Source organism: Macrobrachium rosenbergii, chromosome 23 (genome assembly GCF_040412425.1).
Source record: "Macrobrachium rosenbergii isolate ZJJX-2024 chromosome 23, ASM4041242v1, whole genome shotgun sequence".
Classification (NCBI taxonomy): domain Eukaryota; kingdom Metazoa; phylum Arthropoda; class Malacostraca; order Decapoda; family Palaemonidae; genus Macrobrachium; species Macrobrachium rosenbergii.
In genome coordinates this window covers 45,282,884-45,296,792 of record NC_089763.1, presented here as the reverse complement: position 1 = coordinate 45,296,792, position 13,909 = coordinate 45,282,884, and the positions used below count along the sequence as shown (strand labels likewise).

General features: G+C 35.8%; 1 protein-coding gene across 1 annotated transcript in view; it reads left to right on the top strand.

Annotated features, from left to right (window-relative positions):
* The window catches only part of Dhc93AB (Dynein heavy chain at 93AB), a 112,275-nt gene extending 100,428 nt beyond the window's left edge, over positions 1-11,847 (top strand). The window contains exons 74-84 of the mRNA XM_067125082.1: positions 2,399-2,531; positions 3,827-3,970; positions 4,922-5,059; positions 5,527-5,752; positions 6,323-6,498; positions 7,422-7,664; positions 8,222-8,404; positions 8,553-8,726; positions 9,519-9,667; positions 10,513-10,645; positions 11,290-11,847. Coding sequence (XP_066981183.1) covers positions 2,399-2,531; positions 3,827-3,970; positions 4,922-5,059; positions 5,527-5,752; positions 6,323-6,498; positions 7,422-7,664; positions 8,222-8,404; positions 8,553-8,726; positions 9,519-9,667; positions 10,513-10,645; positions 11,290-11,451 — 1,861 coding nt within the window. The 3' untranslated portion in view covers positions 11,452-11,847. The remainder of the gene's footprint in view (positions 1-2,398; positions 2,532-3,826; positions 3,971-4,921; positions 5,060-5,526; positions 5,753-6,322; positions 6,499-7,421; positions 7,665-8,221; positions 8,405-8,552; positions 8,727-9,518; positions 9,668-10,512; positions 10,646-11,289) is intronic.
* The last annotated feature ends 2,062 nt before the right edge of the window (positions 11,848-13,909 follow it).

Below are 13,909 nucleotides of genomic sequence, written 5' to 3'. Positions count from 1 at the left end.
CTGGCTGCTCCATGAGCAAGAAGTCGTGCTGGCACAAAGCCAAGTTATTTCCAAACAACAACGTGAAGACACGACATACCTGTTGCAGACCCACTATTGTACCAGACGTTTTAATCTCTCTCTCTCTCTCTCTCTCTCTCTCTCTCTCTCTCTCTCTCTCTCTCTCTCTCTCTCTCTCTCTCTCTCTATGTACAGACTCCTGAAATGGATCTACAACTTATTCTGCCTTGTCTAGGCTTAGCAGCAGTTTTTGGTGCGCTTTTGTGCAGTGGGACTTCAGCGGAATCCGTCAAAATGGACTCAGGTCTGGAAACCGCCTTAGGATTCAGGAATTTGCTTCTGGTTGCTGTTTTGGATTGGCTAGCCTGTATGTATATATATATATATATATATATATATATATATATATATATATATATATATATATATATATATATATATATATATATATATATATATATAGTATATATATATAGAAAAAAGAGAAAGTAAAAGCCTGATGCAATATAAATACATATAAATACACAAATACATATATATTTATACATATGTGAATGTATATATATATATATATATATGTATCACTTATGTATATATACATATCTATCCATATATATATATATATATACATACACATATATATATATATATATATATATATATATATATATATATATATATATATATATATATATATATATATATACACATATACTGTATATTTCACTGGAAGAAACCGAGGAAAATTGTTTGCGCCTGATTCAGAATCTGACTGGAAAGCGAGGATGATGATGCTGAAGAGACCCCTACAACAGAGTTGTGTCGACTTTGCTGTACCATACACATGAATTGAAGTTGAATTCAGTGATAGTAATCCCAAACGACTAGATAATACAGTGAATTATAAAGACTCTCATAAGGTAACTGGATGTGGAAACTTGACCCCTTATGAATGCTTTGCTAGATTTTTTCCTTGGGGAAATAGATGATCATGTAAGTAAAGGGATCAAATAGATATTTCTATTCTGTGATAGCTGAGAAACAACCTTTGCCTAAAAGATCAGGGTATCACCAGTGGGCGGATTTGATATCCGTCGATGTACAAGTTTTTGTTGAAGTTGAAATGAGGTCCGTTCACAAACCTACCGTTGAAAGCTATTTCAGTGAAAGTAGTTTCATATTAAATACGCCAGATTTCAAAGTAGTATTAGCAATGTACAGATATCAGATCGATGATCTAGAGAAAGGATAGTTAGTATCAATAATAAAGATATCTGTATTATCATGTACATCTTTTGAAATGTAGCATTTACACATGGAATGTACAAGGAGCGTTACAAATGTGGAAAATGAACATATCATAAATTGATAGTGTGCTAAAAGGATTATGCACTTCTGCCATTAACAAAGACCCCAGCATCCAACGAACTTCTAAAATTTTTTTTTTATGTTTCCAGTTTTTAATAATTTTTTGCTCATGATGTGTTATTTGTAAGCTAAAATAAAGTTCAATTCTGAAAATACAGTGCTTAAAGATGTAATAAGTTTTTGTTTTATTAAACTGGAAGCATTTTCAAATGCGCACTTAGCTGGGAATGAGTCAAAATAAATCCCGTAGCCAAAGGATTAAGGGTCTGCACGTGTCTTTTTTTTTTTTTGTACCTTTCATTACCCATAGATGTAATACCACTTACCATGGCCATGGTGGTATCCTGTCGTCATCCATCAGTGCGACATGTCGACATTACAAAACAATATTTTGTCGCATTTCTTGGTTTAGAATCATCACTTTTTTTTCCCCAAGTGTTTTCCTTTTGACTTCGTTACCTTTGCCTTAATGTGGTCATATGTTCATTCCCGTACTTATGATTGTATTCCTCTTAATAACACTTAAGATATGCAATAAGATCTATTCTCTGTAAGCTACACATTCTTCCTTCATTTCTAATAAGATTAATTCACCCTTTTCAGTTTTCTGTAAAAGAAAACTGTTGAGATGGCTTTGTTTGTCTGTCCACACTTTTTTCTGTCCACACTTTTTCTGTCCAACCTCAGATCTTAAAAGCTCTTGAGGCTTGATGGCTACAAATGGTATGTTGATCATTTACCTTCCAATCATCAAACATACTAAATTGCAGCCCTCTAGCCTCAGTAGTTTTTATTTTATTTAAGGCTAAAGTTAGCCATAATCCTGTGTGTGGTAGCGCTATAGGTACCAACAACACAGGCCACCACCGGGCCGTAGCTGAAGGTGGCTAAAAGTTTCATACAGCATTAAATGCTGTACAGAAAACTCGATTGAGCAGAAGAAACTTCGGCTCATTTTTTACTTGTTATTGATACATTCCACTATTATATTTTCTCTTTTTATATAGTTCTCATTCCTTTCGTCTTCCAGATTATTCATAGAAGACCGAATGGGAAGGAAATACGTCGAAGGAGAGAACATCGACTTCTCCCAGAGCTACGAGGAGTCTGGCCCCTCGACGCCGATCTTCTTCATCCTCTCGCCAGGAGTCGACCCTCTCAAGGTAACCTACTTTGCGATTCGAGATTCTCATTGACTTCCTTTCCTCTACTTCGACCCTTTGGGACTTTTTCCTCTCTTCCGTTTTCTCTGGGTCCGTTAACCTTCCTCCTTGAAGGATAGGCGATAATACTTCTTTAATTAACCGTTGCTCATTCATTTTTTCTTCAGACCTGGGCTACAAGAGGACATTTCCCGACAAGCGAGATAATCTAATCAAGGCCGGTATAAAGTTACGTAAGATGTCTTACTGTAATGTGTGTGTGAACTTTTGAATACGTCAGTTTGTTGACAGACATTCAGATAAGATTACGTCGTCAAGATTTTTGTTTTTTGCTTGGCTGCGTAATTGCCGCACAGATCTTGATGCCTGTTGACTGACTTATGTTTAACTTAAAGCTTGTAAATTCATTAATTCAGTAAATTGCATAGGCCTAGGTGCTAGAGTTTAAAACTGAATCTTGTGTGGCCTTTCTAGAGTTTCATAATAAAGAGATTCACTAAATTACTAATGAAATAATTACGATATCCACTGAGCTATTCGATTAAATAATTGTGTTTTAATAGACGCTGCAAAATGGAAATTTGACATTAAAGTACTATTTTCTTAAACATGGTTGTTTAATGATGACGAATAACAGAAATATACTCGGCAGGTTCGCTGACTTTCGAGATTAAAAGCTATGATATCTGCTGAAATACGAATGATTAGATAGAATAATCAAGGTATTCAGTGACTTTTCTTCTCTTGGAAAACTATGCTAATCATAAATGGGTTTACACTTTCCAGGTTTTCAGGCTTATTTCATAACATAACCAAATAAAAATATAATCAACAAAATCTTCAACATGCAAAACAATGTTTTATCAACAAAGCAAAATTTATTCATTTTACTCTGTCATGTCACTCCTAATGTAGTGAGGACCTGAAGCCTATTACGCATTACTTGTTTTCAGTTTCATAAATTGTTTTGCTGTTTAGTAAAATTCGTGCTACCGTGCTATAGGTTGAAAACGTATGAACATAATAGTAGAGAAAATGTCCTTTTATTCGATAAAGATGTACACCAACAATAAATGATATTTTATAATTTTTCTGTTCCAGTTTACTATAAAAGGAAAAAACCACGTGACTGATATGACGTTTGTTTTCTTATTATGTGTTTGTAACAGAATAGATTAGAGGATGCATCTTGAATTTAACAGATTAAAGATTATATCTTGATTTTCTCAATAGATTAAAGAGTACGTCTTGATTTTTTCTTGCAGCACAAGTAATTTTGATCTTTTCCCTTCCAGGAAGTCGAACGTTTAGGACACAGCCTAGGCTACACATGCGAGAACAAACGTTTGCACAACGTTTCACTGGGTCAGGGTCAGGAAAAGGTGGCTGAAGAAGCCTTGAAGATCGCGTCCAAGGAGGGACACTGGGTCATTTTGCAGGTGAGGACATTGCTGATTTCCAATATTTTATTCGGTAAATAGTTCGTCTTCGCCGAATTCATTTTACACATGTAATTTAAAACCCATGGCTTAAATTCCTATAATATAATTAGTATTTTAATCCTTTGTTGGTTATGAAAATATTAACTTCATCTTTAGTTGGTTACTTACAAAATTTAAAATGTTTATTGTAACTATTCAGGAATTTGCCCAGGGAACTAAAAGAATGTAAATTCTTGGTGATATTAAGAAGGAAATTAAAGGTACTTCTGTTTAAATACATTTATGACATAACAGAAATCTGGTTACTGTACGTGGGAGAATCCCTATACACTATAACTGACAAATAAGATCAGGCACTTCTGATGGACAGAATTACGACTGATGGGAGGACGTCCAAAAATAAACCAAGACAAATGTAGTGGTGGTGATAATGATGATGATGATGATGATGATGATGAGGAGGAGGAGGAGGAGGAGGAGGAGGAATGGTTAAAAGCGAAAATCTTATTACTTGAACGTTTTATCAAATTAAACCTGAAGGTGTTAATAGTTTGGCATTTCCTCAGTTTTTGTTATCATATTGCAGATCAGTTACACTGAAATGATATTTTCTGAATAAATAGTCAGCCATGTTTCTTGGAAATCTCCATACCAGAAAGCAACTTTTAATCGCTTGATAGTGTCTTAAGTTTTCTATCTGTCGCTACCACATAATCTGTTATTTGTCGTGTAATACTGTGGGTGTGTTTATGCTTCATGAAAAATGCTTTTGAATTATATTACGCAAGAGAATGGAACACTAGGGAGGAAGTTGATCTCTCTCTCTCTCTCTCTCTCTCTCTCTCTCTCTCTCTCTCTCTCTCTCTCTCTCTCTCTCACACACACACACACACACACACACACACACACCCAACACTAGCATAATGTTCTGCTTGAAATCCTTCACAGAATATCCATCTAGTAAGACAGTGGCTACCGAGGCTAGAGAAGAAGTTAGAGGCGTACTCAGACGTGGCCCACAATGACTATCGAGTCTTCATGAGTGCAGAACCAGCCAACAGACCTGAGAACCACATTCTCCCTCAGGTAAAAGAAAGAACCGGTTCACGTTTTGTCCCTTGGCTTTGCGGAGTTCAGTTGTGAGAAGTAATGGCTTGGAGAACCTAAGAGGAAGTGTTGCAAAAACCGTGCTTCTAACATTCAGATAAATACTCGGTAGTTACTGTTCCTCTAGCATTTTGGCACAAGACCGTCAGTTGATTTTCGAAGAAGGAAAGAAGATGAGGAAATCTTCCCCCCAAACCCTTTAATATTTAATAGTAGTTAGAAATAACACATCTACAAATCTCATTCACCATAACCGTGAGTTTTAATATCATAATGATTATTAAGATATATAGAAGATAAGAGGCCCTCTTGACTTTTTATTAAAAATGGATCAGCATTATCTTGTATGCCTTATATTTGATAAGCACTGAATCCATCGTGTTCTTAAGTGAGTTGGTTGCGCTGTAAAGGCTTCAACATTGAAACTAATTTTATTCCTCTCTCAGGGCATTCTGGAGTCAGCCATTAAAATCACCAATGAGCCTCCTAGGGGAATGCAGGCCAACCTTCACAAGGCGCTGAGTAACTTCTCTCAGGAGACTCTCGAAATGTGCTCCAAGGAGGCTGAATTCAAGTCGCTGCTCTTCTCCCTCTGTTACTTCCACGCATGCGTCGCCGAGAGGAGGAAATTCGGCGCCCAGGGGTGGAACAGACCTTATCCCTTTAATACAGGTATGCACCTTATTTCCTTTATTTTACCATATTAACTTATCCTTGTTAGAATTTAGTAATTAGGCTTTTGTTGATTTTTTTTTGTTTTAGATGTAGAGCGTATGTCAAAATGCATGCTTCGGATTGAATGCTTTACTGTAACTTATTTATATGAAGACTTCTAATTTGTGGAGGGAAAGCATAATAACATGAATTGTTGTGTATAATATAATTTATTTATATAAACGTGGATTTTTAATATACAGCAATTTAATTATTATTATTATTATTATTATTATTATTATTATTATTATTATTATTATTATTATTATTAGACAAGCTGCAACACTAGGGCTTGAAAAAGCAAGTAGCCATCTGATTAAAAGAAGGAGACTTATTTTTACGTGGCTAAGAACCAGTTGGTTTAGCAACAGGACCCAATTGGGCTCATAGCGGAAAAAAGTAGACTTAGTCGGAGAAAAGAAATAGCAGGCCGAGACACATAAGTAATATCAAATAATAAAGCTTAATAATTTTCTTTATTACCAGTTATTCAGTTCTTTACTCATTTTTGTGTTTATATATTTGCAGGTGACCTCACCATCAGTGTGAATGTCTTATACAACTATCTGGAAGCCAACAGCACCGTTCCCTGGGAGGACTTGCGTTACCTGTTCGGAGAAATCATGTACGGAGGTCACATCACCGACGACTGGGATCGAGTCCTTTGCAGGACTTATCTCGAGGAATTCCTTCACCCAGATCAGGTTCGAGCTCTCACATAAACGTTAAAAAAACATTCACATAAACAGAAAGTCAACTGTGAGAAAGATTAGCTTGTATCAGTTAGTTATTATTATTATTATTATTATTATTATTATTATTATTATTATTATTATTATTATTATTATTATTATTATTCAATAGATGCAACCTATTCATATGGAACAAGCCCACAGGGGCCATTGACTCGAAATTCAAGGTTCCAAAGAATATGGTGTTCATTAGGAAGAAGTAAGAGGAAGTAAAGTGAAATACAGAAAGAAGAGATCCCACTTATTAAAAAGGAAAAAATAAATTATTAAATAGATGAAAATGTATTATTAGTTCGAGGATCAGAAACTTACTCTCGCCGTGTAAACCTTTGTTTTGAATAAACTTTGCAAAAATGATTACTTCTAAATTTTTAAAGAAATGCTACTGCTTTAAAAACTGTTCATGACATAAATTGCATTAATTCTTTTTCTTGGTCTTTATCTCACAATAACACAAATATTATCAGAAATGTTATCTTTATCTATTAGGTTGTTATTACGATGGAAAAAGGTCTTCGACACAACAATATGTATGCAGTAACACCTCAACTTATAGGCTTTAAGGGTCTGGACCTTCTGAATATCTGTAAGATATTTTCTAGATATCTTACAGCTAACAATTCCTCATAATTCCTACCCTAAAATAACCTGCACACTACACAAAATTTAATTTAAGAAGTATATCCAAAGATATATCACATCTAATATGGTCTTACGGTAAAAAATAATCATAAGATTGTAGATGATAAATACAGAAGTCGGCTAAGCTGAGGTATTATCAAGTTGTCAAAGTTCCCAACACAATATACTATAGGATACATTTGGTGTATGTTAGGTACCAGTGAAATGTTCTAAATTCAAGATTACCATTTCAGCTTGACGGCGAGCTTAATCTGGCCCCTGGATTCCCAACGCCTCCGAACCTGGACTACTCGGGATACCACGCCTACATAGACTCGTGTTTGCCTACCGAGTCTCCTCATTTGTACGGCCTCCATCCGAATGCTGAGATCGGCTTCCTCACCATGACCTCAGAGCATCTGTTCAAGACTGTCTTTGAGCTTCAACCCAGGGATATGGGGAACACGGGTGGCGTTGTTATCACCAGGGAAGACAAGGTGAAGAAGAGTTTGTTAAGTTACCAACGCGTGTAGAATTATGTGTTGGGAGTCGGTTTATGCTCACTTTATCAAAAGGAACTTATAGGAAGTTTTAATTATGTATGAAATAGTATTATTAGATGTTGTAGCTATACAAATCGTTGTTTTTATTTTCGTTATAACTGAAAGTACCTAGATCAAAAAATAACTTTTTGTTAAGTGTTTTGCCATCGAAACTTGCATCCTAATACCATTTTCTAGCCAAGGCTCGCAGAAAAAAGAAAAAGTGAACATCACAAAGAAGGGTGGGGCTTAACTAAGGAGACGATAGACTTTCAACCTCTTATTGTAAGCATCGACAAAAAACAGAAACAAGAAGAGAATTCAAAAGCTTTGCTTGCGGTAGAGGGAGAGAAACGATATCTGAACCGTGTGGAGAGAGTTAGCCTAACGGAGAGTACTTAGGACACTTAATAGGGGGAGAAACTGTTCCCTCTGACCTGAATGGAACAGTGACCGAAATGATACCTACAGAAGAGACGTGCAGTCACATCCCTTCCTTTCCCATTTTGCAGGTCAAACAGACCCTAGACGAGATTTTGGAAAAACTGCCAGAGCCCTTCAACATGGTGGAGATCACTGGAAAAGTTGAGGAGAGAACACCTTACGTCCAAGTGGCCTTCCAGGAGTGCGAGAGGATGAACGTGTTGACACAGAGCATCCGAACCTCTCTCAAAGAGCTGGATTTAGGATTCAAGGTCTGTTCTTTAGCCGAACCTCTTTATAGTGATTGAGTCTTTACTGATTAACATTAACGACTGATATTTTCTATATACGTTTTATCAAAAAATTTTATATATATCTTTTGATATCTGGCCTCATTTCGACGTCATTCCTTACTCTCAGGGCGAACTGAAAATGACCTCAGCAATGGAGGAATTGGGAGAATCTCTATTCTTGGACCAAGTGCCAGAGAACTGGGCCAACAAAGCCTACTCCTCCACCTTCGGTCTGACTGCATGGTATGCTGACCTGCTCCTGAGGGTGAAAGAATTAGAGACGTGGGTTGGAGACTTCCAGGCAAGTACTTCGATTTACTTTTGGTAAAGGCATTGTAGAAATTTTCTCGTTACTTAATCATTGTATACTATCTAGGTATTACTCCGTGTACCAGTAAGCGCGCAGATGAAACAAGTTCTTGGTAAAGGATACGGAGATTTTGGATTTTCCTTATTATTTGATTATGGTTTGGTGAATTTAACATTAAAGTTGGTACTTTTTTTATATCTGTATGCGTTAAACCTCGTTAGCGTATCATCCTTTGTCCTAAAAGATCCATTCTCTCTCTCTCTCTCTCTCTCTCTCTCTCTCTCTCTCTCTCTCTCTCTCTCTTCTTGTAAGAAGGTGAACTTATTTTTTTAATGCATCAGTAATGCATTAAAAAAAGTTATGTCCTCTTGATCGAACAAAGTTAATTTATTGAGGTTTCCAGGATAAAGGTACAAAAGCTAATGCTATCTAAACAACGTAAAAATAGTACAAATTAAGCTGATTTGTTTGTTGCATTGTGATAAGTCTGTTGCCAAGTTTCAGATAACTGACGCAGTGACTATCCTTATCGTGATTGATCTAATTCTCATAATCAATTAAGTACAAATAACAGAAAAACATTAACATGTGTCGACTCTACAACGGCACGTCAGATTTCCAGTTATAAACTACTTCAGTTGAATCTTTGACTTCATTGGCTTAGTCTTAGATTAAGAATAAAATTGCATACGAAATCAATGGCTGCCTTGCTATTTAAGAATTAGCAATTTTGTCTTAATCTTTTTATTCTATTCTCTTATAATTTTCTCTTCTGTCTTTAAGGTCCCTCCATCCGTGTGGTTAGCTGGTTTCTTCAACCCTCAGAGTTTCCTGACAGCCATTATGCAAAGCACAGCTCGCAAGTGCGAACTGCCGCTGGATCAGATGTGTCTGCAGTGTGACGTCACGAAGAAAAACAAAGAAGACTTCACGTATGTCATTCAGCAACTCATTTCTTTAGTACTTTAACTGGCATAATTTAATGTATTAATTATAGTACATATAATACATAACATATACATGTGTATGTGTGTGTGTATGCTCCGGAATGATATAGTTTTTCAATGTCTTCTTTAACTCACGCAGTAGAAAGAATAGAAATGAATGGGTGAATATACAGTACATGCATGTAGATGTGCATACAGCCTGTATGTTCCATACAAACAACTTTACAGTGTGCCTTGCGCATCACATTGTAGGTGGTACCAAAAGTTCTTTGCAACATCCCTACGTAGCTGCCCAACTTCTTCAACTGTACCTTGCTCCAATTCTCGTTTCCATTTCAGTAAGAAGTCCTTCGGGCTAGTCCTAGGATAACCTCGAATTTTGACCACTGGTCCTGTTAGACTAATTGAAGATGAATGTACCTTGTATACGCCAGCCCGTAAACACTAGCAGGTGCACACTCCTTTTATTCTGGCAGGTATACACTTTGTACACACTAACAGGTATACACTGCATACTTTGTACCGTACACAGTAGCAGGTATACACTATACACTATCGTATGTAAACTCTTTGTGCAGTAGCAGGTATACATTTTTTTCACACTGGCAGGCTTACACGTTGCACACACATGGAGGTATCTCCAGCACCAACTGGTAGGCCTATACACTTTCAAAATAGCAAGCATACACTTTTTTCACACTTGCAGGTGTACGAGTATGCTGTTTCCACAAGCACGTTTACATTCTCTGTACACTAGCAGGTCTACACTCCATTCCAAATGGCAGGCTTTGATTCTATAAACTAAGAGACCCAATTCTTTCATTACTGAGGTCTCCGCCCCGCGAGGGTGCATACGTCCACGGCCTTTTCCTGGAAGGAGCTTCGTGGGACATCGAGAACTCCATCCTGATCGACTCCCGCATGAAGGAGTTACATCCTACGATGCCCGTCATGTTTATCAAAGTGGGTATTTCGTTCATATTTTGTCTGTGTGTTGGTAGTTACTCTAGTGCGATATTGCCTTCAGTAATTTTGTTATCATTCTCTTTTTTTCCTTTCTATATATGTTTCATTTATAAGCAATTATTCCATGGAAAGTTGATTTGGTTTGCTCCACAGACATATATGTGTATATTTTGATTAATAATAATAATAATAATAATAATAATAATAATAATAATAATAATAATAATAATAATAATAATAATAATAATAATAATAATAGTGAATGTTCCTGTAGCTTCCTCGTCAACTAGAAATATTTTATAAATCTATTTTTGCAATTGTTGTTTAGTGTAGCCTACTGAGTATGTGTGTATGACTTAAGTGTAAAATTGCTGGAAGGCGTTTTCATTGATAAGAAATACTCAACAGCCTACTATTTTCCATATATGATAGCCCATTTCTTTATTCTTTGAGTTTTACCAATGGTCTATTAAAAAAGAATCCCCTTCCACTTCTCATATCATCATCATCCTCTTTTCGTGATACGCTTTTTTTTACAAGTTTATTGCTGCATCTACAAATACAATCTTTATGCATATAGGTGTATACAAAAAAGTAGTTTTACCACCCCATTCCCAAACTGTCACAATACTTCATTCCAGGCTCTGACTCAAGACAAGGCCGAAAACAGAAACCTGTACGAGTGTCCTATGTACAAAACGAGGCAGAGAGGACCCACTTACGTCTGGACTTTCAATCTGAAAACGAAGGAAAAGCCGGCCAAGTGGATTCTCGCAGGCGTGGCGCTACTGCTCCAAGTGTAAACAGACAATTCATGACCGTCAACCAAATGAATAGTCAAGTCAGTTCCCAAAAATGTCGTCGTAAGCGGTCTTTTCCTTTCAGTAACCGAGGAACAAATTGTAAATTATATCTGTTGATCAGTTTTTAAAACTCGGATAAGGAGTTAGAGTAAAACATCGGCCTAACCAGTTATGAAGTGAGCCTGCCAGAGAGTGGTAGAAACACCTGGAAAAGGCTCATCAAAAACAGCGACCTCAACTAGGGATTAAGATAAGAAGAAGAAGAAGTGTCTAAAGAAATTGTTGTAAACATTTCTTCGTCAGTGTCCAGAAAACTAGTTGTAAGTATTATTTCCTAATCAGTGCCCATATGGAAATCCTTGTACAGGCATGCCACGAACAGTGTCCACAGAGAGAACTGTAAGTAAAGCACCAAAACATTCCTAGCCAGTGTCCGAGGCACTGTTTATAAACAGATTTTACAATCGGTGTCTAAAGAACTTATTACAAAAAAACCCATACCTATCGGAGTCCAAGGTACTAATAACAAACAACCGTGTCTTAGTGTCCAAGAAACTAATTATAAGCAAAAATTTATGGGTAAACATTTCCTGTTCAGTGACCAAGGTATATGTAAACGTTTCCTAGTTCTTGTCAAAGGAATTATTCGTAAGTAAACCCTATCATATTTAAGTAAATCATTGTGGAAAATGTTTCCCAGTCAGTAACTAAGGAAATCATTCCAAATAACATATATGTATGGAATGACTGCAGAAAGTCATTTAAATAAACTTTCAAATTAACGAATATATGCATTTCCTCGTATCCAAGGAAACAATAGTAGACATATATTCTATATGACTGTAATGTAAATAAATAAAGAAGTTTTTTCTGATTTCCTTAAGGAAATATTTTTGAATGATTCGTATATATATGGTGATGTTTAAAATAATGCATTTCCATATTATTAGTGGTCGAGTAAATGCATGTGTGGTGAAGGCCTTGGAAATGAGGTCAGAAGATTCATTTTATCTGTACAGGAAGAAATTTTATGAAAAAAAAGGAAAAAATAAGAGGCATCCTTCTCAATTTCCATGATACAAAACCAAAGTGTGAAAAACAAACTAAGTATAGCTGCTTGTCAACAGAATTTTTTCTGTAATTATTTACTTTAGTTGTTATGGGAATTTATTAAATATTTCTATTATACCTAAACATAGAAGGTGGAAACATAGCTAATGTCAGTCCATTGAAAAAAAAAACTAACTAAATCATACTCCGCTATCAGTGTGGTTTGCAGATGAATGTGAATCTAGTAATTTAGTGCAATTTTTCCTCTTTCTGGATTCACCTAGGCTTAGTGATCTCCTCTGAATCATCGCAGAGAGGTCCATCCTTGTATAAGCATAGATAAGCCCTGTGCTGTTCAATGTCACGTGTATAAGATTTACACGTCAGTTAGACAGGATGATTGAAAAAGAAATTAGGATAGCGATGATGGTGATAGTAGCCATGACACCCAAGTTGTAAATGTCAATTCCGTAACCATCGTAGCCAGATGTAAACATACAGTATAGCCTGTTTCACAAGACTTCTAGACATTTTATGGCCAATGGTCAATTTATCTTGTTGATTACCATAATTAATTAGCATTGATTTAGAGGAGTTAAGCATACAAGAATGTTACCAAGTTTTCGTATCCTTTTAGATATACTGACTGTAAAGAGATAATCACACATCTACCATGCAGCATCTCAGTAAAGCTCGTGATTTGATAAAAGATATACTGTAGGGAAAGTCTTGTCGGTGACGCAGATCTGTCATTTTTATTTACGTAATATGGTTTTCATAGGCTGTAAGGAGACCGTGCACTTCTCTTCCAGTGCTCAAGGGAATGATTTAGAAAATTTTTCTGAATTTTAGGATATACAGCTAGGTTACAAACTCTCTCTCCCATTAGATTCCATTTTAGGAATAGGGTCTACATATTTATCTGTAAATTAAGAGTAAATTCTATTTTATACATTGTATATATTGGACAAAAAGCGAAATTTATCATATCTATATAATGTTAATATTTGTACAAAGGTGTTCCTGTCATGAGTACTTTCTTAGTAAATGTGATAGCGACTGGCAAATTTTATGGTCACTGCAGCTCATATTTTTTCAGAAAGCACAAATTTTTAATTTAGACAAACGTAAGTCCAGTCATTTTACTGTAAAAGTCGATTTCAGATGAAGAAAAATTTAAGGAAAAAAATTTTATTCGCTAGAAGTCAGTAGCTTTTATTTTACAAGTCTTACACATACTGTTCAAGAGAAGTGTAAGTTATATATTTTTACAAAAGATATTACACATATTGTACTGAAATTTGATAACTGCTGATCATGGTGCGGTAATAACTGGATTAGAAACTTATTGACTGCGTGAGTTTAGGCTTAGATTTAAGAATAGACTGTTACGGCCTTCAGAATAATA